Genomic DNA, 26487 nt, shown 5'->3' on the forward strand with positions numbered 1-26487 from the left:
ATAATTATAAATAACAAATTTTAAATATTATAAATTTAAAATCAAACATAAATATTATACAATATAAGATTTTTGTTTATTTATTAATAACAATTTGTATAAAAAATAAAATTATAGATAATAAAAAAGATTAATTTAATTAAATATATTAGATATAAATTTTTAAAATGTTATTAAATATATTTCGAAAATTGTTATTTGTTTACATTAATTACGAATCTATCAAATTTTATGGATTATATATTTGTCAAAATTTTATTATTGGTCGATGACTATAGAATTTAATGTTATGTCAAATTTAATTTTGCAACAATATATCACAAAATTATTAAACTCTCAAATATATTTTGAAAAATATAATTTCAAATTAAATAAAAATAAAATAAAATAAAATAAAATAAAATAAAATATTTTAATACTGAACGAATGATGTTTGTATATAACAAAAACTATATTAATATTTAAGTTTATATATCTAACTTAACTTAAATGAATTTTATTACTGTAATATAATATTATAATATTTTTTAAATAAAAATTGCTTTATTGAGTTTCCAAAAAAATCTTAAATCTTTAACAACTATTTATATATTTCTAGAATTAATAAAAATATTTTTATCAATTACATAAATAATTATATTAAGTTATATTTGAAATTAATATATTTGCAGCATTTTGTAAAAACGGCATACCAAAAATTATAATACTTTATATAAAACTCTAAAAAATAAATTAATTGAATAGTGATTTTAAAATATGATTATAGTATGTTATTATATTGTTTTTAGATTTATGCAAACAATATAAGTAATATCACATACAGTTGTGATATATTGTTATTATATTTTATTCATTAAAGTTTAAATTAATTTCACATTTACGATGAAATCTATTTATTTTAATAGAAATTGATTTATTTAAAATGAAAATTTAGTAATTATTTAAGGATTTATGCAAAAAACATAATATTCTAAAAATTAAAATATTTTTTACTTAAATCTTTTTACTATAAAAATAAATACTTTTACTTATTTCTTCTAAAAAAGTTTTAATTATAATCCTGATTGTATACTATATAAGTCTACTTTGTATTATTTTATTGTAATCTTCAAAATAATAGCATGATATTCATTAAAATTTATTGTTAACATTTAATTATTAATAATTATTTACTGTTTTTACAATTACAGTATAATTAAATTAAAAAAATATTGTAATACATTTTAATAATTATTTTAATGGTTGTTATAATATTTAAACTTAAAATAAAATTTAAATAAAATATTATAATTTATACTAAAATTATTTATATAGTAAAAACATATTGAAATAATTTTAAAAAAATTAATGATATAGGTTTAATCTAATGATCTTTAAAAAATTAACTGTCATTTTGTGATAACTATTAAATAATTCTACAAAGTGTTTAATGCAAAAAAATTGTCATTTAGTAAATTGAAACAATATTTTGCTAATGGATTGTTTGGTGAATATTTAATAGAGATTCATAAATATTAAGTAATATTGTATCTTATAGTTTATATACCGGTACTTAAATCTAAACTTTATACAAAAAGTGTCTGTAAGTAATGGTTTAATGTATCATAAATTATAAAAACATTTACAATACAATATAATTGCATTTCAATGTTATAAAGCAAATATTTTTGATAACTACTGTATTCATTAATTAGAGAAAATATAATTTAGTAAAATAATTTTATTGTAAAAAAATCAACAGTTTTAGTTGATTTAATAAAAAAATAAATAATTTATTTTAAGTACGAATAATAGCAAAAGTTAATATTAAAAGTTACATTTATAATAATATATCAAAAGTAACTAAATTTAATATAAATAAAAATTATTATGAATATAGATATAAAAAAAGTTAATATTAGTAATTACCAAAAATCTAAGTATAGTTCATTAAAGATGAATGACTCGTGCGATTGTCTAAACATCTGTCACTATATTTTATGCCACAAATTAGCCAAACGTCACAATCAACTATCAACTGGTGTTGAAATACACAGTTAAGTAGTTTTGAGTATAACTCTAAATCATTGAAAGTGGAGTTTGTTAGGCGCCTAAAACTGGTCCGATTTGATGCCAGTTTGAGTCCTCTCGTGGTGCACATGCCTCACAACACATATATATATCTATATATATATAGAATATTCACATCACTTATATAATACAGAATATCATACAATATATACTATCTCTAAAAACATACCAATGATTGTACAAAAGACAACTAACTATATTCTAACGGTGCGATCGATATAGAAATAAATTCTTTGATTTGTTTGACTACACCTTAAAAATTATAGTATATTCTATATATAGTTACATCAATAACTTATAATTTATGTTTAATTTTTTATTTGTTATATTTTACTGGTTTAATAAAAATAAAAATTAATAAATATAATATTAATACAGTAGTAATATAGTTAAAAATAATGTATAAGTGTTATTAGTTAAATTAATGTTTTAAATATATATTTTTATTATATATTTCTATTTTTTTAAAAAGAAAGTTAAATATTAAGTAGTCTATATAAAATTTTTGCATTTATAATTATTATCTATCTATACAAACAAATTTAAAGAAAAAATTGTATCGATTGTTACACTAAACAGTTTATTTTTTAAATTAAAAATATAAAATTTTTAAAAATGTTATATAGTTTTATATAATTTTAATTTTATTTATAAATATTTATAATAATTTATTCAATATTTTGTTTAGTAAATAAACATTATTTTCTGAATCTCAAAAACAATATAACGTTTTTTTAAATGTCTTAATTAATATATAATATTCAAACAAATTTTAAAAATTAAGTGATTTTATTATTTAAACTAAATAATTAACATTATTAGCTATTTTTATTTAAAATTGAAATAAAATAACTGTAAAATAAATTGACAATAACAAAAAATTTATTTAATAATTTTTCTTATAAATAAATAAATAAATAAATTTGTAATATCAAATAATGTGTAATATTTAAATCTCTGGAAAAATATATTATATAAAAATATGTTTTCAATAATTCACAATTTGGTTGTAGGCTTTTCATTGTATATAATGAATAACAAAAAAAATGAAAAATAGTTGACAAAATCATTAAAATAAATTTAGGCTCAAAGGCATTGAATTATTCCCACAGCGTTTATAAAAATTTTATAATAATATTCTTATAATGGGCTATACCTTTAAAAAATGTTGTAATAATATAGTTTTGTTAGCACTGCTTATAACACAAGTTGTTAGTGAAAATAAGTTTTTGTCATAAGATATATGATTGAAAAAAACAAGAATCACTCAATATTTTGGTATAAGACTGTTAGCCACAGAAATTTGGATTAAATTGGCTCAAGAAATGCATTGAAAGATAAGCTGTCATTAAATAAATGGTATCTCAATATAGCATCTCTTTTGGAAAAATTCATCACAATTTGCGTTATGTTTATCTTATTCTGTATTATAAGACATTTATAGTATGTTATGTATTATTAGTGACATTAATTTGTTTGCAATAAATTGCATCAAAAACCTCTAACTCTTTGGTCATTAATTCAAATATCAATATTTTTTTCCTTCACATATATAATCATTAATGCATAACATATACTTTTATTCAATTATTTTCCACTAAAGCTTACAAATTGATTATTAACTTATCTTTTTATCTCATAAATGTGGTTTTGTCTCTTCAATTACAATCAATTATTAAATAGTGTAATAAATTTCTTGTATTTTATTTCTTAATGGTTTAGATATCATAGTAAATATTACTGAATAGAGTTAATGTGAAAAATACTATTTTATTAATACAGTATATTTAGGGGTAAATGTTTTGTACTAATTAGTTAAACATTTGGACAGTTGTTTGCTTAAAAATATAACATTATGTCTTAATATATTGAAAATAAATAGCAATTTTAATATTATATACAATAAATTTTTGTGAAAATTTAAAATTCACTAAATATGTGAATCAATGTATAAATTTTATACTATAAAACATTTTAAAAGTGAGTTATCATATAAATCATGTAATGAATTAAAAATACATTTAAATATCAAATAATTCAAAGATTTTCTTTGTCGTCAACAACTTGTGATTGCAATACAAGATTATCATTAGATCCAATCGCCTTATTCTTCATTAAATGACTGTTCAAATGAGCCCTTTTAGTGATATCCAATTGCTTTCGTTGTCTGATTGCACTTCGGTTTGGTGTCTGATTCTGTTGGACACAAACAGACGAAAGAGGAGTCCGAACCTTAGTTCCACTGCTTTTAGTTTCATTGTCTTCGACGGAAGGGGTCATTGCTTCAGTTGGTGTATAAAGTTGTGAATTGTTAGTGATATCATCGGAAACATTACCGAACGAGAGTCGTGTGACCGCAACTTCAACGATGTTATCGTTCATCGGTGTCAACTCAAATGGTGTCCTATCGATACCAATAGTGGGTGATCTCGGATCAATTGAATCAACTAATTGTGTGACCACTTGTTGAGTGACAACATCGGGTGTCATTTGCGCCTTACAGTCAATCACTTGAATCGGTGTCCTATCAAAGTCGAAAGTCGGTGATCTTGGATCAGCTCCAGGAGTCCAAACATTCTTCACATGCACTTCTTTGGCCGCCATTTTGTATTTCAATTGCGGGCTTTGTTGACCATCACTACTAGTCTTGTAATAGTAATCATTGACTTCAGACCATGTCTTGGATGCGAAAGAACCCATCGTTTATGTGATCAATGATTACAACAATACCTGTCTATCGATAAAACAATTGATTAATCACTGAATGTGTTCTCGATTTGCAAATCATATGTTATTTTCGTTTAATACATGAATTGAGCGCTTGTTTTATACTTTGGTTTATTTGAGTTAATACTCAAACTTTAATCTAATTGGTTGTTACAAACACTGCGACCCCTTTGTGTACCCCCACTAACAATAGTTTTAACGTTTTTTCATTAAACAAAATGTTTTATAACTTAATAAAGTATTACAATAATAATTGTTGCGTTAATTAAATAATAAATTGTTTGATAATCTAAACAGCAATTTATTTATTAATTTTAATTTAAAGAAATTTTATTTAAAAGAAATTATTTTAAATAATTTGAAAATAATGTTTACATTTATAAAAAAAACAGAAATATTTTATGTTTTAAGTAATTTAGTCTAAACTAAGATTTAATTAAAATTAAAATTTTAAACAAATTGTGTGACAATTGTATTAATAATTGAAAAAAAACTTGAAAATACATGCAATCGTAGCGTACATTAAATGTATGAATTGATTGAACAATTAGTAGACAAACCCAAACCATAAGGCAATGATTGAACACATTTTTAATCACATAACACATGAATTACGTCCAAATAGTTTACACACTATGTGTCTGTGATTTGCATATAAATCCAATGCGTTGTCTAATATAAAGACATGACTCAAAACATGTCGTAATTTATGCTTAATATTAGTAAAAATTGCATAAACTTTTGGATTTTGTTGATTGCATTGATTGACTGTTTAAAGTAATTGTAAACTAATAGTCATTTATATTGTCATCGATTTTGTGGACATTTGGTCATTGATTAAGACAACAATTGAGAGGTCATGGACTCACTTAAGCAATACATGCATAACATCCGCATCCCTGTCAACACCGACAAGATCTACAAAGACGAGTGTGTCTTCTCGTTTGACACTCCGGTATGTCTTTGTTGTTGACAGACCTTTGATTAGATAATAATGTCATTTCATTTGTCATGTCTTATATCAGTTATCATCAGATGGTCTGTATGTATGTCTGAACACATTTCTCGGATTTGGTCGCGATTTTGTCGAATTGCACCACAAAAAGACTGGAAACGCTGTATTTTTTCACACCAAGAGAATTGCTCGTCCGGTATGTCTTAATCCGATTAATCAGAAAAAACAAATTATTTATATAATGTTTGTCTTTATTGTTGATACCATTAGATGCCTCAAAGTGATTGCGAAGAAATTAAGCCAAAGATAACAAAATTGGCGATCGGTGTTGAGGGAGGTTTTGATGTCAACTCACAGAGTAGACAACAATACGATGACATGAATGAAATCGTGATTTTGCCACAATTTGTTACAATTCCTCTGCCGAACCCCGATCTGCCCGAACAGGTCTTTCTGTCCATAATTTCTTATTTTACTATTTCTAAACTTGGAATTCGTTTAACAGATTTTACAGTCAATTTCGGCCATTATTTCAGCCGACTCTGCCTCGAGATTAGAGGAGTTGCAGGCATTGGCCGGCACTTGGGATGGAGAGAAAAGGATTGTTACAAAGTATTGTTTATTATTATTGGTTTTATGAAGAAAATAATAAATTATTATTTTTCTATCATTTTAAGACACGCCAACACATTGATCCAATTGGACAACGGCATCAAAATCCCCCCAAAAGGATGGAAATGTGATAAATGTGACAAAAGAGACAATCTTTGGTTGAATCTGACGGACGGAATTATACTTTGTGGCCGAAAATACTTTGACGGAACCGGTGGTAATAATCACGCCTCTGAATATTATAATGAGAAGAAATATCCGCTGGCAGTCAAATTAGGAACAATTACTCCTGAAGGAGCCGGTACTATAAGATTTGAATTAATTGTTATATCTTTGTTATTTAATATTGATTTATTGTGAATATTATTTAGATGTTTATTCCTATGACGAGGATGATATGGTTGATGACCCCAATTTGACCAAACATTTGGCACATTTTGGTATAAATATAGCTAAGATGGAAAAGACCGACAAATCAATGATTGAGTTGGAGATTGATTTGAACCAACAGTTCGGCGAGTGGTCTATAATACAAGAAGAAGGCTCACAATTAGTGCCACTTTATGGTCCGGGATATACGGGTCTCGCAAATCTCGGCAATTCGTGTTATTTAAATTCAGTAATGCAAGTGATATTTACAATACCAGACTTCCAAAAACTGTATTTCCCATCCAACCATATCTTTGAAGCCTCGCCAGCAGATCCACCATCTGATTTCACCACACAAATGGCAAAACTAGCGTATGGACTATTGTCAGGCAAGTACTCAAAGCCATGCAATGATGAATCTAAAGAACAAAGTGGTATAAAGCCAACAATGTTTAAGAATTTCATTGGAAAAGGACATCAAGAGTTTTCAACTAAACGACAACAAGATGTTCAAGAATTCTTTCTTCATCTCATTAATGTTATCGAACGTAACAATAGGTCTAATGCAAGCCCTCCTCCCACCGATTGCTTCAAGTTTCAGGTAGAAGAACGCATTGAATGCTCAATGTCTAAGAAAGTGAAGTACACGACGAGGACTGAGTACTTATTATCACTTCCAGTGTCTGATTCTGTAATCAATAGAGAGGCAGTTAAAGTATTTGAGGAAAAGAAAAAAGAGTTGGAACTTAAAGGACAAAAAATGTATTTACTGTAAATTTATTATTTTTTAAAAATTTATTATTTTAAAACATCTTTACCACGAATAGTGATCCCAAAGAAGTTGTTCGACCCATTGTACAAATAACCTCATGTATTGATACATTTGCAGCGCCGACACTAATTGAAGATTTTTTTAGTACAGCAATTAATGGCAAATCAATGGCTAAGCAGTAATTTTTTATAATAGTTATATATATTACCGTTATATTGATTTATATATTGATATAGAACCACACGATTGAAGACATTTCCTGATTATATGATGATTCATATAAAGAAGTTTACACTCGGAGATGATTGGGTCCCCAAAAAGCTTGATATTTCACTCGATGTCCCAGAAATTATCGATATATCTTATTTGAAATCAACTGGTCTTCAACCTGGAGAAGAACTTTTACCCAGTGGTGATACAGCTACCGGTGCCAATGCATTCGAGTTTAATGCATCAATATTGGCCCAGTTATCTGAAATGGGTTTTGCAGTTGAGGGCTGTAAGCGGGCTCTTTATAATACAAATAATGGTGATATAGAAACCACAATGAACTGGATTATGGAGCATATGAACGATCCAGACTTCTCCGATCCATTTATTTTACAGTCGGGTGCGACAAATGTTAAAGAAGTTAATTTCGTTGCTAATCCAGAAGCAATGGCAATGATTATGTCTATGGGTTTTACCAATGAACAGGCTTTACGTGCTTTGAAAGCAACGGTTTGTCTCACTGTTAGTTAAGATAATTGAAATGATTGTCATTTTATTTTATAGGATAATAACACAGAGCGTGCCGTTGACTGGATTTTTAGTCATACAGAAGATTTAAATACAGATGTCATGCAAACTGATAACATACAAACTGAAGCACAGTCTTCCAGTGCCACCAATTATCGAGACGGTTCCGGTAAATACAAATTAGTTGCTTTCATCAGTCATATGGGCACCAGTACTATGTGTGGTCACTATGTGTGTCATATATTGAAAGAGAACCGTTGGGTTATATTTAACGATAACAAAGTAGCCGTTTCTGAAAATCCACCAAAAGATTTAGCATATCTTTATTTGTATCAACGCATTGAGCAATGAAAGCACTGTTAGCTGTGCCCAAAATGACAAACCAAACTTATGCTTCATATAACTAATTTTGTTTGTCTATTATAATATTTCATATAGTTTTATAACTTATTTTTTTGTATGCAAATTGTTTAACCCAAAGATAATAGTTGTGTAAACATATTTCATGTACTAAGTGTTGATATACTGTATGTTATTTATTAGGAGTTTAAATCGACACTGGAATTAGTTTACATTAAAAATAAAATGCATTTTTATAATTACCGGTAATGAAATTTTTTCTATGAAATTGTGAATTGTGATAAAATGGGTAAATTATTCAAAAATTATATACCTATACATATATATACAATATAAATTTATATTTCGTATATTAATAATTTTTATAATTACGATACCGTTAAATGTTGCTTAATTTCCCGTATATAGATATGTAAGTCATGGTAAATAATGCGAGATTTTTACCATAAGAAAAATATATTTTGTGATTTTAATTTGCCACCCCCAACCCATGATTTATACATTTTCAAGTTTTACCACCCCTTGTATTTAGACGTCTCAAAATAGTTTCAAACCCTTTGAATATGCTATATATTTACCGATTTATATTATGTAAAGATGTTGTAAATATATACAAATGTCATTCATTGTAAACACTGTTATAACTAATTAATTATCGGTAATAGTTATCTAAATATACCGTTTTTAATAGATTACTATTAAATGACGGTCATTACAATTTCCCATTCCCCCAATTATGCTTTCCCACACCCTCGTTTAATTTACCAGGGGTGGTAAAAAATGCGAGTTTTTTACAGTATGAAAATATTAATTTTCATGATTTTTTCTTGAATTAATCAATAAAATACTGTAATTTATAGAATTTTTGTTTATATATTTACCAATCATCTAATTTGTTGGTAATTTATTGAGAAATCTTAAAACATATATCTAATGAATATTTAATGAAATATTTAGACATTAATACTATTTATTGTTTTGCAATATATTAGACCACATCCCTGATTGGTGTCAATCTCATTGATTATTAATTTTGGATAATAAAAATTATAAAACCATTATATAAATAAGTCACTAAAATTCATTTTTATAAATTTATTTTATGGTTGACTCAAATTTTATATATATTTTTGTCACCAAATCTTATATTTAATGACATTCATTCATATGTTAATACCGTAACATTAAATAAAATTTACTAATAATAATAATAATAAATTTTAAATCTAAGATTCTTGTAAAATATATTTACTAACGTTATATATTTCAATACATATCAGATAAACTTAATTTTATATTTAATATAGTAATTAGTTTACTATAAAATATATACCAATTGAATTAAAAATGTTTCGATTGAAATAATTTTAAAATTAAATATTATTTAAAATTACAAACAATTCCGTGAGTCTTAAACCAAATCATTATATTCTATACTTTACTGTAAATTTCAAACACACACTAAAACACATAGAGATATACAATAATAATGTGTTTATTACTTTAAAAATGTATTTTATTTACAGTACATTACATTACAGTATTAATAATACAAACAATTATTGAATTCAAATATAGTGTTTATATTTGATATATGAGTCAATAGAACAGCTCTTATTTGTGTTTGATTTACATTTAATTATAAAAACAATAATAATTTAGTCTTTAAATTGGTTTTAATTAATCAATTGATAATTAATTGATAATCAATTGATAGCATGTCTTTGACAGCCAATGATTTGACATCACTGTTGAGGTAAGTGATGACTAATTGATGGTATGGTTTAAGTCATTGATTGATGTCTGACAGTGTCTTAAGCGAAGATGTGACAAATCACTCGACATTTGAAACAATTGGTCAAACATTTCAATCACTTTTATCCAAATGTGATGTCTTCAGCATTGGTGTAGCCATTAGTACACTATTACAACATCACGATCTGATCCCCGGCGAGACACAGAAGTTAAGTGCTTTATATCTATTATATGAAGTCTACAACAATGACAACAACGTTATGAACAACCCGTTTGTGGCCATCTTTGTCAAGGCTTTGGTACGTCTTGGAGAGAGACATGAATTGTAGTCAACTCTTGAGTTTTGATAATCATATTTGTTATTACATGATAGGGACCGACAAAAGATACCAACAAAACAAATAACAAATCCAAGTCTGACATCTCTTCGGCCTTGTTTTGGCCAAAATTGTCGGTCAGAGAGAAATACTTTTTATCACAACTCATCACTAATTCTTCGCTTCGATCAGAAGTGAGTTTTATCAACATTTTATTGATATATAATTAATGTTAAAATATTTTATACAATTAAAAGCTCATTAAACAGACACCAAAACAAGTGATTAATACCGAGATATCTGGAGATAAAGTAATTAAAAAAATGAATTTTAATTTTATGAATAATTATTTATTAATTTATATGTTTTGCAACAAAGATTTGTGACATAACCTCTATATATAATGCTCTCAACGAACGTCAATCAGAACTACCATTTACTAGCAAATCAGGTATTCCGGTGATTATAGCTGATCCCGACAACAAACCGTAAGTTTATACAGATGTAGACTACAACCAAACAATATGTAATTTTGTTAATTGTTTAGCGGTCTTATCATTGACAATGAGGACGAATCCAAGAATAAACTATTAGAAGGTTTGTTTTGTGGACCCAATCCTAAGTGCGAACAAGTATTCAAACCCGATTTGATAAGAATTCCTCCACCACTTCATGTCAGTCAAGACGAGGTTCAGTTGATTAACTATTATCTAATTTGATAAATACATAATATTATGTATATTAATGTTAAACTATTGGACAGTTGGTTTGGTTATTCCCGACCGAACTCAATGACCTAAAGCTCTGTTGGGATTCATCGATGTGTATAAGTAATACAGTGGGAGTTGAAGCCAAACGCCTAATGAGCAAAGCATTCAAAGCAAGTTTGTCTATCGCACAACAACAACAACTTTTGGCTGAATTAGAAGCTGACCCGAAGCTAACTTATCACTTGGGCTTAACACCAGCCAAACTACCGGAGCTCGTAGAGAACAATCCTCTTATTGCTATTGAAGTATTGTTGATTTTGATGCAATCGAGTCAGATATCGGAATATCTATCTGTTTTGGTCAATATGGAGATGTCTGTCCACTCGATGGAAGTGGTCAATAGATTGACAACTGCTGTAGATCTGCCCACTGAGTTCATGCACCTCTATATCTCAAATTGCATACAAACGTGTGAAACCATTAAAGACAGATATATGCAGAATAGACTCGTCAGACTTGTCTGTGTTTTCCTTCAATCACTTATCAGAAACAAAATAATTAATGTTCAGGTATTGGATTTAATACAAATCATTTATATTTTTATTTTAATTATAATTTTCTCTCCAATAATAGGATGTTTTTATTGAAGTTCAAGCCTTTTGTATTGAATTTTCGCGAATCCGAGAGGCGGCCGCTTTATTCAGACTACTTAAGCAATTGGATAGCGGCGGCGATATTAGCAATGTTGGCATAAATTCCGAATCTTCATCACCAAACCAAACACAAACCGACGACAACAGTCAGAAATGACAGTTTAATTTTGAAATTAGTTTTTGGATAATAAATATAACAAATTTAATAAATTATGTCAAAATTTATTTACTATTAATGATCGGTAGTAATGAAAGTAAATTAAATGAAAAAAAAAACAAATTAAGGTCTCAATGGTTTGAGTCCTAATTTAGCCCTCAAAGCATTTGCTTCTGCGATTTCATCGACGGGTTTGTCCTTATCTTTCTTAACTTTCTTTTCCTTTAACTTCTTATCTCGTTTTTTATCGCTCTTATCTTTCTTTGGTGATCTCGATCGGGAACGCCTTCTTTCTCTATCTCTTCGATCTCTGTCTCTATCTTTTTCAGATCGTTTCTCACGCGAACGTGATCTCGATCTCCGAGACTTTTGAGGTGATCGGCTCCTACTTCTATGTCGTTTATATGGTGATCGAGATCTGCTTCTATGGCGCCGCTCGTGACGAGATGTCTCATATGATTCCTATTTAAAGAAATGTAAGTTTAATAACAACCAATAGTTTCAACCATAACAACACTCACATCATTAGACTGGTCTTCTTCAGACGTTACGCCCGCCTCTAAGTCTTCATCAAGAATACTGACTCGCGTTTCAAGTTCTCCACTCTCTTCGTGAACGTGACGCTTCAAAATGCGGGGAAGTATGACATCAAAGACACGATCCTCTCGAAGTAATATATCGATGAACTCATCCATATGTATGACATCAAAAGTTCCCATTTTCCCCATTCTTCTCAATTTGCGGTAATCGTTATAAAGTGGTTCCAAATACTTGTAGATATCAGTTGACGTACCGATGAGTCGCAAATAAAAAGCACCCAAAGCTCGGACATACTTGAAGTCTTCCTGACGGATGAACTCAATAACTATGTCTTTGTCGGGTTGGATCTGAAGCAGTTTCAGCACAAGACACAGGAATGGCGTTGGCTTTACGTTACCGCCGTATATACCACCGATATATCGCATTTCAACGCCTTTGTCGACCACAAGTTCGGCTATTAATCACAAGAAATGGTCACAAAAATAGTTTATCAAAAAAGATGTCAAACCTGACAAAGCAAAGCATTCCTCCTTCCAGTATCTGCTCTCATAAATCCTGGTTCTGATGATCTTCTCTATCAAATACTGTGGATTAGTTCCGTGTATAGTCTTAGCGTCTTTGATGGTGCGGTTGGCCATCGCTTACGAGGTCTGCAATCACTTGATATTACGGCTAATCATTCACACAATTATTACAATATTTATCAAAATATTTATTTACATTACATATACTGTACTGTAGTATAAACACTAAAACATTATTATAATTGACAGATAACTATATTTTTTAGAAGGATATTATATTTCATATTAAATATATATGATATGATATATCAGATCCTAATGTGTTAAGTGTTTTATTTTTAAAAACTATTAAATACTGTATTAAACGTATAATTTATAATTATTTCATAGAATATATTGTAAATGTTTTATATATTATACTTTTTAATGTTTAAATACCGGTTTCCATCATATTATGATAAATATGGTAACCCTATGTGTTTATGTACTGTAGTTTGTGAATAACGCCAATTGAAGCAAATTATTAGTTTTAAATATTTTATAAATCAATGTTTGACCGAAAATGGGTTAAACTTTTGATAATTTTAATAAACTTAATACTTATTACATATAGTTATCCATTGAAATTAATATATAATATATCATATGATGAAATTATGTTAGTTAATCAATATATAAAAAGTGAAACTTTAATTATTTTCAATCAAATAAAATAAAATATAAACATTTAATAATATATAACATAAATTATAATAAATAATCTATTGTCGAAAAAAAACAATTATATTATAGAAGAAATTATTTAACAAATTAATTCAATTATTGTATTTGAAAATAATTTTTATACTGTATTTTTGTTGTTATCAAAAAATATCATAAATTGTATAAAAATCAAGTGTCCGTTCACTTTGGGGTCGTTTTGATGAATATAAGTTAACATTTGTTTGATTAACTAAGTAATGCATAATATTTAGTCAATTATTTATTTTAATTACTCTAATCCCAGAATATAATTAAAGCATTGGACGGCAAATATGATAATAGGTTGCCATACAATGAGATATCGTATAAAGTCCAACAAATTGCCGTAAAGGAAGTGTGGTTTTTGGAAAGGGAGCGATGAAAATAATTTTTTGAGATCCACTTTCTCCCTACAGAAAGGACAGACCTGTTTCTTGCCGACCAAACACCACCCGTAGATACAGTACTCGTGATAAATATGACCACAACTTAAAGTATAGGTCTTCTCCTCGTTGTTTTCGCTGTGATTTCGGCCACAAATGGCGCAAATTGTTGAGTTAAGTTGCTTTGAAGGCAGTGATGATTGCGGCTGATAATAGCCAATATTGGCGGCCAACAGGTCCACTAAAAAATCGGTAAAATCTCGGGTCAGCACTCCGTAGTAAATGCCGTAAAACAATAGTAAAAATCCTAAGTCTAGCGTTACATTAGGTTTGATACCTAATAACATATTAATGCCGACCAGTGTTGCCATTATTACGAGATAACCGGTCACCGCAACTATCGATGAAAATGAATACAGAAAGTAAAACCACTTATAAATTAGTCTGGGAATGGATCCGGTGTTCAATTGCTTATTGATTAGCGGTTTACTGATTAGCGCACACGTGACTAATGTGATGGCCAACCAAATGGCCACAAATCGGAACCAATGATTATAGACGGACAGTATGAACGGTACGAACCACATGCCTATCATTGACACGTTTTGATAGCTCTTTGGACTCTTTTTGCGCCAATAAATGAGTACCACTTGGGCTACAACTATGGCAGCGATGAGGATGAGTAGCATAAGCGCGTGCATCGACTCGTGTCCCCTATGCTTCTCGTGAAGCAATAGGTGTTCCCTCTGTGCCTCACCCAGTGATGACAGATTCACTTTATTTATATCAATTCCGTGGTATATGTGACCATCATTTTCATCAAAGTGATGACCCATTCTTGACATGTCTTGTTGTTACCCGAGTTGTAACAGTCGTATCAATTAAAGCCAAAACCAATGTCAACAACCAATCAGTCAGTCAATGAATGGACAAAGTATTGGCCAACCAATCGGTAATCGGGTTTTTCAGTGACGAGGAGTTACACAACTGAAACACAACATTGAGTTAAATATTGTTTCATATGTTATGTGATGTCATATATAAAGTATAAACTCATTTGACGTTTAATGCTATCAACCGATGGCACCATTGATACCATCACTTGAATCACTCACTCGTGTATTGCTTTTAATTAAAACATTTTTTACATTTTTATTACGATTTTAATTAATTTATATAAATATTAATATATATTAAAAATTAAATATAAACAAACAAATGTTATTTATTATTATTATTAATAATAAGAAAATTATACAAATGTTTAAAATTTCATTGTATTTACATTTGTTTATAAAATACAAATAATATTTTAAAGAATATTCTTAAGTTTATAATAATAATATTAAAGAATTATTACAATTATGTAATTTTAATTTAATGTAAAATTATTAGTATATAATAAGTTTTTGATATCACTCTTTATATTAATATATAATAATAATTAATTAAACAATGAAACTTATTTTATTAATTGAATAATAATTTATAATCAGTGAATCGATAAAATATTATATAAAATAGCAATTTAGAGATAAAAAATACAAAAAATAATTATTTTTAGATAAATATGATAAATTAGAAATAAGAAAATTCATGAAAAAATAATATTTATATTAATTTACTAAATAATATAATAAATGTTAATATAAATATATATCTTTACTATAATTACTTATATTATGTTTATGTATATAGTGTTCAAAAAGTATTGCATAATTTTTATATAAAAATAAATTAGGATTTTCAAAAATAGATTCGTTATTTTAATGATACAAAAACAATTAGAAATATTATTTGTAAATATTTTATATTTTCTCTAATTAAACTCTCTCACACTTATAAAATAATTTAAAGTATTTTTTATGCTTTTTTAAAGACAAATATAATTTAACAGAAATATTAAGTAAATAACACATCGTTAATGTTTTTAAATAATTACTATACAATTATTTAGTTAAATGTTTATATTATTTTATATATGGTAGTTATGTATCTAAAAAATGTAATCAATTGATAAAACTACAAACATTTATATGTTATCTTATTTTTAATTAAACTCTAATTCATTGTATATTATAGTAAAACCTAATGTCGGGTAACTCCCGGTGTTTTTATACGGCATATCATTCATTCGTTCAATTATTTGTGAGCTCTAAGTATTGCCAAACATTGCTGACACGCTATTTATGTGATATACTGTACTAAATAATGTATATATAAATCAATAAAATACTAATTTATGCAATTTGTCATTATTTATAAAAAACCAAAATAAATTAAAAATACTTTATATTTATATATAATTAATGATTTATAGTTTTTATATTAAAAAATGGCTATTAAATAAAATAATGAAATGTCAAAATATAAAAAAATATATATTCAAAATCCTAAAGCTATTAAAGAAATGGTAAACTGAAAGTGCAATCTCTTATTATTGGGTGAATGACCAACAAATAGTTTAATATATATTTTATATAATATATATAAGACTATTTTCGATTTAATTAATTTATTATAATATTGCAAATTGAATCAAATAATTTTTATAACAAATAAATATATTTATTTCGTTTGCATTTTATTAAATTAATGGATAAAAGTTTTGTTTTATAAGTCACCAAAATATTTCATTATTCTTAAATCTAATATAAGATTAATATTATTGTTATTATTAACTAAGTATTGAAATGTTATTACTTATGAAAGTTATTATTAAAATGAAAGTTTTGTTACAAAATTGATACTTATATTGAATGAAATGGCATAAGAATTTCACATATATTCTGCATTTATTGGCAATTATAGTGAGACTCCAATCAATTTGACACAATTGTTGAGGAGTTGCACTCTTAAGGACACTAATATCGTTATATTATATATCGATTCTGGGTTTAAGAGGCCTATCCTTTAATACTAAACATAAAAATACAGTGTATATCACAACTATATAGGATAAGCTCAAGTGCTAATTAATTTGATTGTATTTTAACATTAAATTTAGATAACATTTTCTTCAGATCACTTACATTCTGTATGTGATCTCAGAGTTTATATATAATGTTCTTCTCAACTCTAAACCGACTGAACGGTTAAAATATATGTTTTGCAAAACAACTTTGTTTGGCATAAAAGCAAATTGAAGTCTAATTTGAGTTTCAGCACAAAAATAGCCAAAAGTAATGTTAAACAAGAAAGACCTCATCTCTTCTCCATTTTCACTGATTATCTTAATTGATGTAAAGCACAGGCATTACTGGAAGGTATAGATAGAAATATATAGACATTTCACTAATTTGTTAGTCCATAAAATGTGAAACTCTTATTTGATAATCAATTAAGAGATGGCATAAACAGAAATAAATTACCAAAAAAAGAGTTCTTTGATTTAATGATTAGTGTCTCAAATAAGACATCAGACAGACTTTGCACTCATCAAACTTTATGTACTATTTGTATGGCTCGGGTATGTTGTCTACAACAGTACCGAAAGTGCTACAAATGCCCGTCTCATTAGATACTAATTTAATTTCTGAAAATAAATTTTGTTTTCAGAGATAAACACCTGAAATAACACATGTATACTAAAGCTATACTTGTTATTAGCAATAATTACATCTAATGTATAAAACATTTACCAAAATTTATGTTAAATCACTTGTGACTAATCGCATAAATGCATTCAACATTAATGAATAAATTTAGAGTAATTTCAAACTTATTTATGTTTTTAACATATACTGTAAATAACTATATAAATATAATATATTTATACGAATATAACTGTTTATTTAAATAATAATTAAAATTGGTTGAAATTAAACCATAATAGAAGTTTTATTAGTGAAAAATATCGATTTTTAATGTTTCGACATTTGTTGTCAAACTTTTCAAATTATTATAAATTTAATATAATGAATTTGAATGACCTTTAATACTACTAACAAGTAAGTGATTATAATACTAAAAATTGCATTGTTTTTGTATTCAAGGTATAACTAGTGATTGAAATTAAGTGTCATTATTATGAATTTTTGATTAAATGCCTTAACATGTATAACAAACTTAACAAATTTAACAGATATTTTATATAACAACTTTGAAAATTTATATCAAATAACAAGTGAGATAAACTCATATTTATCATTTAATTTGTGCAATTTAATTTTATAAAGTGTAATTTCAATAAATTTTATACTATCAATAATATGTTGTTTAATATTACAGTATATAGTATTGTAATTTACTAAAATACGGTATGATACTATCATATTATTTAAAATAACATTAAAAGTTTGTTATTAAAGTTTAATTCATTATAAAATGTTTATAAATTATGAATGAATATAAATACATATTTAAATATTAAATATTTATATTATACTGTAATTTATAAATAATAAATATTAAAAATATGTTTTTTTTTTGAAAGCGTTTGTTTGGACGCATTTACAATACAAATGAATTGAATTGATATTAAAAGCAATTCTTGACAATTGATATAAAAATTTATTCAAAAAAATATTCTTAAAAGTAATATATTCTAAATAACAAAATATAGTCAATATTTGTGACAATTGGGTCTCATTTGCAATGTATAAGCACTTATAAGTACCGACTCTTTTGTGTATGAAATTCAACTCTCAATTGTAATGCATTGACGCGTGAAAACAGTTTCATTGATTTGCACAACGATTCTGATGTCCAATCCGTCGACAACCGGGAAAAGACTCAATAGATTTACACGTTTACTCTTTTCATATATATTTATATCAATTCCCTTATATGTCACACCAATACTCACTCTTATTGTAACTTTTACTTAATATCATTATATGATATGTTTAGTCTGTATTTTATCAATTGATAGGATGATAGCATAAAAGTATTTTAATTGAAACTGTTATCACTGTTGCTTTTGATTCAATTGTTTGGCATTTAATTCATGTGTAAAGAATTAAGAATTGAATTCATTGCAAAAGAAACCTTTTGGCCATTTCTGTCACACCTTTTTTATATATAGATTGAAGAAAATTGACAATAAATACTAAATTACAATAAGTTTAATACAAACACTAACAATATTATAAATGATTTTTTCTGCCAAAACCACAATCTATGACAACAATAGAGTCTATAATACAAATCGTAAGTATTGTGTAAGACTTTGTGCCAAAATAGACGTTAAATATAATACTATCGGTCATGAAATCTAAGAATTTAAGTTTTTGTTGTTTTTATAACTTTGCTTTTATTTATAATTTTGAGTTCAAATTACATTTATATACACATTTAATATAATACTATTACTATTGAAAAAACCAGACTATATTGTTTGTATGCTTTATGAGAGGAAAGTTGGTTGAAGAGTAGATGACAACTGGAACTGACATCCACTTAGACATTAAGACAATTCTGCCGATAATATTAGTGTAAGACAATGCTATTTCATGTTTCCTCTTATATCTCGCTATTATATCTTATACAGTGTGTGTGTGTGTGTGTTGATGTCGATGGATGTATGATATAAGATGGATGTTGTGAAATATTGACAATAAGTAAATAAGTTGGTCAACAGCATCCCTGTGCTTACATTTAATACCAACTAAATACTTATACAATTTATTATCACTCAAACGTCATTTGTCGCTAATTAATGTAGAAATATAAGATTTTTGTCATTGATTTTGGCATTTCACTTAAATAATATTATATATAATGTATATAAAAATAATAATATATTAAAAGCAAAGTAAAGCAAATATCATCAGACATACAGTGATTAAGTATTCAATTTTTCGAGGATTCACTTAATGTCATTTCATTGCATTTCACTTTCTGTACATTAATATACAATTTGGTTCATTCATTGAAAGTGATATGTCGTCACATAAACACACACTATATTATAATTACATGAGTGCTCAATAAAATAGCATCAAATTATAAAAAACCATTAATAAAATCTAAATTACAATAAATAATTTAAGTCTTATATTTAACAATATTATTAAATATTATAGAAATGTATTCAAATAATTTAAGTAAAGAGAATTGTTTATAATAAATGTATATAATATGAGTTATTTTGACCAAAAAATATTTAGTCAACGCTAGAGATCGTTATATAAAAAAATTATCTAACTATCAATCTCTTTATATGTGTAATTCAAATTGAGTGTAAATTAGATAAATTATTTAAAAATTATTTTTTATAAGTCACTCTTGTCATTAAAACATAGATTTATTTTCATTGTAATAAAAATTGAGTTATAAAGGCTATTAAATCAATTTGTCATATCCATTGACTTTCAAAAAATCAACATTATTGAATTTGTGTTTTTAATTATTAAACTCTACAGTATTATACGGTATAGAAAAAACTTAAATTTCAAATTTTGACAAACTTTTATAAAAAAACTGATTATGTTAAGTTAAAATAATTCATAAATAATTCAGATTTTTAAACATAAATAGATAAAAAAAAACATTTTTAAAATAACAGACATTATGTCATAAATGAAATTATAAAATATTTTGAGCAAAACCTGACCTAATATTACAACAATTATTATTAAACGTGATTGTGATAGTGATTGTCATAGTGATTGACACTTCATTGGATTTATCCATTTTTATTTATAAATATTGTCTAAAAATTTAAAAAATGCTTTTAAGTGTACAATATTTTTCAAATGTTTAAAACTTAAAACACTTTTAGTTGTAAATCTTTAATCTTATTTTACTTTTGTTTTTTATTTTTTTAAACACTTTCCTTAAAATCACACGTTTTTCATATTGTTTTAGTTTGTGCTAATACTTGTGAAAATATATATTAAAAGTTTCTCAGAGTTTTAAAAACAAAATGTATGTCTGTATGTCTACACTAACAAAATAGTCGCATAAAAATCGATGACATATAACGAGTTGACATAAGCCGTAAAAACATAGGAAACACAAACAGTATGAGTGAAACAACACTTAAAATATATAAACTTTTTGACATCGATTGCACTTTAAGTATGTTTCAAGTTTTTATGAGTTAGACTTTAATGGTTTAGATGTATGTTATAATATCGATTGTATAATATATTGATATTTACCGTATATTGATATATATAATAATATATAATTTGTTTATAGGATATACAATTTTACGGTCTATAACTTATAAAATATTTCAAATTATTTAATTGAATTTATTTGTAATTTATAAAATTAATTGAAACATTTATATGTTTAACATAATGTATTAAACATATTAATATACAAATAAAATAATAAAATATTTGTAATTTAAAAAAACATGTCACTAATAAATGTTGAAAGTTGATTGATTATATTTTGCATAATATATAAATATATATTATATCATTTGTGCCAAAAATTTGGTTTAATATTTTTTGTCTCACAAAATTGACATCAAAATAATGGTTTATTGGAGACTATGTTTCATATAATTAGAGTTCGGCAACTTTCCAATGGAGGGAAGTTCCCTAATAAAATTCCTCCAATTTTTCTGGAAAATAAAATATTTTCTCTCCTTAGCCCGTTAGAAAGGAAAATATATTTTATATTTCTACAATAAATAATATCAAATCTTAATTTTTTGCATAAAATTTTATTGAAATATTAAAAAATAAATTTTATTTCAATGAATTAGTGATACTTATAATAAAATTTGTTGTTTGTAATTGTAAAATTTGTAATAAAATTTAGTTCAATAGGTAGTATTGAACACAAGAAAATAGATTTTCTGGGAATTCCCAAGGAGCAGGGAAAATAGGGAATTTTTGGATAATAAAAGGACTGAGGGAATTTGCCCGAACCCTACATATAATATATTATAATTTTAATTCATAAATTTTACTTTTTCTAACACTAGTATAAATATATATCAGTACTATACAATATAGTACAATATACACTGTATACAGTATACTATTTATATATCTATTTTTAATATTATTTTTATTGATTAACAAACCATAAGACACATGTAATAATTGAAAACATGATATTTATTGCAACCTTACTCTTCATATATATATAATATTATATATAATATTTTATTACAGTATTATAGTTATGTGTTTATGTTTTGTTATCAATAGAATATTCAAAAATACGTATAAAAAATATATATTAAATGTTTGCTATGTTTCAAATATGTTTTGTCTCATTAATGATTATTATATGCTAATGATTGCAAAAAGCTATTATCAAAAGGAAATTTTGTTTTTGTTGTACGACTTTATCTTTTAGCAAAAAAAACTTTTGAGTGTAATTTTCATGTCTCTAATCTTAGTAATAATGAATTTTATAAACGATGACACTTTTTATATAAATTTAAAAAATATTATTAACTTTAAAAATAGAAAGCTTTATAAATGCTACAAAATTTACACGATGTTATATTTTAATTAAATTATTTATAACTCTTGAATTATGTTTTAATATACAAGTAAATCAATTGTTAAATATAAATTATAAATATAAAATTATCTTTATTTTGGCAAAAAACTGACATATTTCTGATTGTTCAACATTTGTTAAATACAATATACCTGATAAGGAATTAAAGAAAATTTGAAAAATGCATTTTAATTTGTCAATACATATTTGAAATAAATAATTTATGATTTAGTTATAATAAAGATGGGTGCAAATAAAATGGGAATTTACTAATTGTGTATAAAATTAAGATTTAATGATTTAATAAATTAAACTTTATTGCTCATCAAATTATAAATATATATAATATCAAAATAATTATAATTAATAATTAATTTTAACCCGATTACCCGCAATACACTTTTCTATTCGGGAAGTCATACTCCCGATTAGACACTCATATGTTTTGTGTATGTTTTCATTAGAAATACCCGAATAGAAAATGGTTTTGCAGCCAATCGGGTTACAATTAATTATTAATTGTAATTATTTTATAATTATATATAAATAATTAATTTAATCTGAAATAAATGTTTAATTTATTAAATCAATAACTATTAAATTTAAACACAATTAGTTTATTCCCATATTTTTTGCACCTATCTTTAGTAAAAATAACAGAAGAATTTAATTATTATTCTACAGTATTATATACTATTGTATTAATTGAGAGATAAACAGTTTATTTTTTTATTTTTTGAAAATAAATATTTATTAAAACCCAGTAATAATATAATTAGCAAATAATTTTAATTTTAATTTCTCTGTCCAATTAACAGAAATATTATTTAAATAAAATTAATCGCTTTTACTACAAAAATTTGTCATAACTCGCAAATTATTTAATTAATTAAATTGCAAATAATATTTACTATACAGTTATAACTTTATATAATAAACTGCTTTAAACTATATAACTATAAACTAAATTTATAGGAATATTTTATTTAAAAAATTATTTTAAATATATAAATAAATTAAATTAATGTTATATCATACAAAGGCTGTATAAAAATACAATAGTTATTTTTTATATTGTATTTATATTAAATAAAAGTTGTATTGTATTCAATCAAAATTTGTTTTTATTTTTATATTTACTGGTTTTCTCGTATTTATATTGACGACTATCATATATACATTGTTACATTGAAAAAATATAAGTTAAAAATCAATAAGAAATATATATATCTTATGAAAAAAATATTGAATTTATTGCTTGATGTCATTTATCATTTATAAAATGACATGTATTTGCAATCTATCACTGATTTATATAAAACGTTTGGTCACCACTAGCACTGGTATTACTGATAGCAGTTGGTCCCCATCGGAGTGAAACATCATTTGCAACATTGAAAAGGAATAACAAATCAGCATTTGATAGGATTGCAAACTATAGGAATCACTGGTATGACTGGCACAGGGATGCAAATAACATGTTCATTGTATTACTCCAATTCCTGTCGTTTTTCTTAATAATGCAAATCCATTGAATGGCAACATATGATGGAAAAGTAGACAAAAATTTTTATTCAAAATGTTATCGCTTTTATAAATAAGATTTCTTTTTTATTATGCATTCATTCAGTCAATTCAATCGTTCAATTCATTCAAACAAAAATCACTACAGAATCGCTTCGTTTGCTTTAATAAACTCTTATTTATTAGGTTTTCAATAATATTGCAACAAATTTCTATTCAATAGCACTCCTCTATTCATACAATACTATCCTTATATTTAATATATTCTTTTAATAAATATTCTGTTTATTATTTTATTTTTTATTATTAAAATAAAAATTTAATTAATTAAAAAATTAAAAAATCAAATCATATATAATTTAAAATACAAATAGAATATATTTAAATACATTAAAAGTTTATATAAATTAAACTACAAATTAATAAAGAATTTATTTTTATAAAAATCAAACAAAATTGAATTTTTAATGAGATTTAAAGCATTTTTATATTTATTATTATTACATTTTTATAACATTTAGCAATTATTTAAATATAATATATTTTTATTTTATTAAAAATAACAAAAATGTAAAATCACAGTATTTATAATAATCTTGTATATCATATAATTTATAGTAAGATAAAAGAGAGAGAGATTCATATATATATATATGTATATATATATAGTCATATATATATTATAGTAATTGAAAGTGAATAATAATAATTATTATTGTTGTCAAAAACAAAATTTTTTATAAGAATTTTTTATGAAAATTTCTTATTAAATAATATAAAAATACAGTAAAAAACCTAATAATAAATATTTTATTATATGTGTTACGCAAATATAAATTATATTGTAAAGTTATTTATATTAATTAAAATTAAATTAAGAAAAATATATGATTTTTAGTATTATTTTTATTATGGAAAATAAAATTTTTAAATAAGATTTCTCAAGAAATTTCTTATAAAATTGTCTCTAATTTTAAACAAGTGATAAAATTTGCTGAACTTTAATAGTGATGTATTTGAAGTGTCTCTTAAAATATAGTAAAATAATGTTTTTAAGAATAATAGTGGGTTTGAAATGAAGTCTAGAAAGAGAAATGAGTGAAACAGTTGGTTGTATGACGTGATCGGCATATGATGTGTCGCTAAAACTTATAGTAAATATATTTTATATGTTGATTGGATGCTAACATCGGATACATTTTGATTTGTATATTCAATACAATACAGAGTCCTCTCTCTGATAGCATTTTTATCTGCGCTTTAGTATTGTTTGTCTCTCATTATTCTTACCCAAAGAATTCATTGCAATTTTGCAACTGATTTTCAAAACGGAAATTATAGAGAACTACTTGATATGTATGAGATAGTCAACAGTCATCGCCTCCCTGTCCTTAACTACAAACATAATTTAATTTCGTATCGCAAAAATATTGATATCATTAACTTTGAACTTTAATAACTTTTTTATTTTTTAACTTAAATAAACAAATTTGATATCAAATGAAAGAACACTTTTCAAAGTTTATAAGTCAATAAATAAAATTGCATTAATTATCATATTATCTATAAAAAAGCATAAGAAGTAAGAAATGGTAAAAAAAGTTATGTACAAAAAGTATTTTCGTGAAATCAAAACTTTAAATATTATTAACAAAATAAAGCTATTAATTTAGTAAAAACAATATTAATATCGAGTATTGCCTCCGTTGGCATCAATCACAGCCTGCAATCTTCTTGGAACACTTTGGATCAGCTTTTCTGTGACTTCTTCAGGTATATTTTTCCAGACATTAAATAACGACTCTTTAAACGCAGAAAAACTTTTTCTTTCGCTCTTTGGCACACGTCTGTCCAATTCATCCCATAGATGTTCAATAATATTGAGGTCAGGGCTCTGTGGCGGCCACTCAAGTGTCTCAATTTGATTGTCAGACAACCATTTCTTTGCCAATTTTGATGTGTGCTTTGGGTCGTTGTCCGCTTGAAATAAAAAATCATCGCTTATTTGTAGATCTCTGGCATCTGAAGCAAATGTGGGGTCAAAATATTGTTAACGTAAATGTAGCGGTCCATAGTTGATGGAATTTCGACCAAATGGCCAACTCCCTGGCCTGTCATACACCCCCATACCATAACTGATTTCGAGTGCTTCACAGTTGGAC

At 25.5% G+C, this 26487-nt stretch overlaps 5 protein-coding genes across 8 annotated transcripts; 2 read left to right on the forward strand and 3 right to left on the reverse strand.

Annotated features, from left to right (window-relative positions):
* Positions 1 to 4039: 4039 nt before the first annotated feature.
* Positions 4040 to 5401, reverse strand: LOC128958774 (cell division cycle-associated protein 3-like). 4 transcript variants are annotated; one of them, XM_054304702.1, is made up of 2 exons: positions 4407 to 4994; positions 4040 to 4352 (listed from the first exon to the last, which is right to left on the reverse strand). In XM_054304702.1, exons 1-2 carry the CDS (start codon positions 4768 to 4770, stop codon positions 4108 to 4110), a joined length of 609 nt encoding a protein of 202 aa, XP_054160677.1. In that variant the 5' UTR covers positions 4771 to 4994; the 3' UTR covers positions 4040 to 4107. The 4 variants fall into 4 exon arrangements, with proteins under 4 accessions (XP_054160677.1, XP_054160676.1, XP_054160675.1 ...); XM_054304701.1 differs by adding an exon at positions 5319 to 5401 and having other exon boundaries at positions 4042 to 4800; XM_054304700.1 differs by adding an exon at positions 5319 to 5401 and having other exon boundaries at positions 4042 to 4804.
* Positions 5402 to 5457: 56 nt separating this feature from the next.
* On the forward strand, positions 5458 to 8794 carry LOC128958773 (ubiquitin carboxyl-terminal hydrolase 5-like). Its single transcript, XM_054304698.1, has 9 exons — positions 5458 to 5752; positions 5823 to 5948; positions 6023 to 6199; positions 6258 to 6364; positions 6430 to 6665; positions 6736 to 7495; positions 7561 to 7683; positions 7742 to 8225; positions 8280 to 8794. The coding sequence occupies exons 1-9, from the start codon at positions 5657 to 5659 to the stop codon at positions 8592 to 8594; spliced, it is 2424 nt and encodes an 807-aa protein (XP_054160673.1). The 5' UTR covers positions 5458 to 5656; the 3' UTR covers positions 8595 to 8794.
* A 1413-nt stretch (positions 8795 to 10207) lies between these two features.
* Positions 10208 to 12195, forward strand: LOC128958097 (CCR4-NOT transcription complex subunit 11-like). The gene is made up of 8 exons (XM_054303911.1): positions 10208 to 10359; positions 10414 to 10657; positions 10732 to 10869; positions 10933 to 10986; positions 11054 to 11163; positions 11223 to 11364; positions 11439 to 11954; positions 12019 to 12195. The coding sequence occupies exons 1-8, from the start codon at positions 10322 to 10324 to the stop codon at positions 12193 to 12195; spliced, it is 1419 nt and encodes a 472-aa protein (XP_054159886.1). The 5' UTR covers positions 10208 to 10321.
* Positions 12196 to 12250: 55 nt separating this feature from the next.
* LOC128957450 (pre-mRNA-splicing factor 38A-like) lies at positions 12251 to 13466 on the reverse strand. The gene is made up of 3 exons (XM_054303214.1): positions 13244 to 13466; positions 12717 to 13189; positions 12251 to 12657 (listed from the first exon to the last, which is right to left on the reverse strand). The coding sequence occupies exons 1-3, from the start codon at positions 13371 to 13373 to the stop codon at positions 12319 to 12321; spliced, it is 942 nt and encodes a 313-aa protein (XP_054159189.1). The 5' UTR covers positions 13374 to 13466; the 3' UTR covers positions 12251 to 12318.
* Positions 13467 to 14136: 670 nt separating this feature from the next.
* Positions 14137 to 15456, reverse strand: LOC128957590 (E3 ubiquitin ligase RNF121-like). The gene has a single exon (XM_054303382.1). It carries the CDS (start codon positions 15226 to 15228, stop codon positions 14251 to 14253), a length of 978 nt encoding a protein of 325 aa, XP_054159357.1. The 5' UTR covers positions 15229 to 15456; the 3' UTR covers positions 14137 to 14250.
* Positions 15457 to 26487: the final 11031 nt, after the last annotated feature.

This window comes from Oppia nitens, unplaced genomic scaffold (assembly GCF_028296485.1).
Source record: "Oppia nitens isolate AA-2021 unplaced genomic scaffold, nextdenovo-longstitch-racon4-pilon3 scaffold3_pilon_pilon_pilon, whole genome shotgun sequence".
Taxonomy (NCBI): domain Eukaryota; kingdom Metazoa; phylum Arthropoda; class Arachnida; order Sarcoptiformes; family Oppiidae; genus Oppia; species Oppia nitens.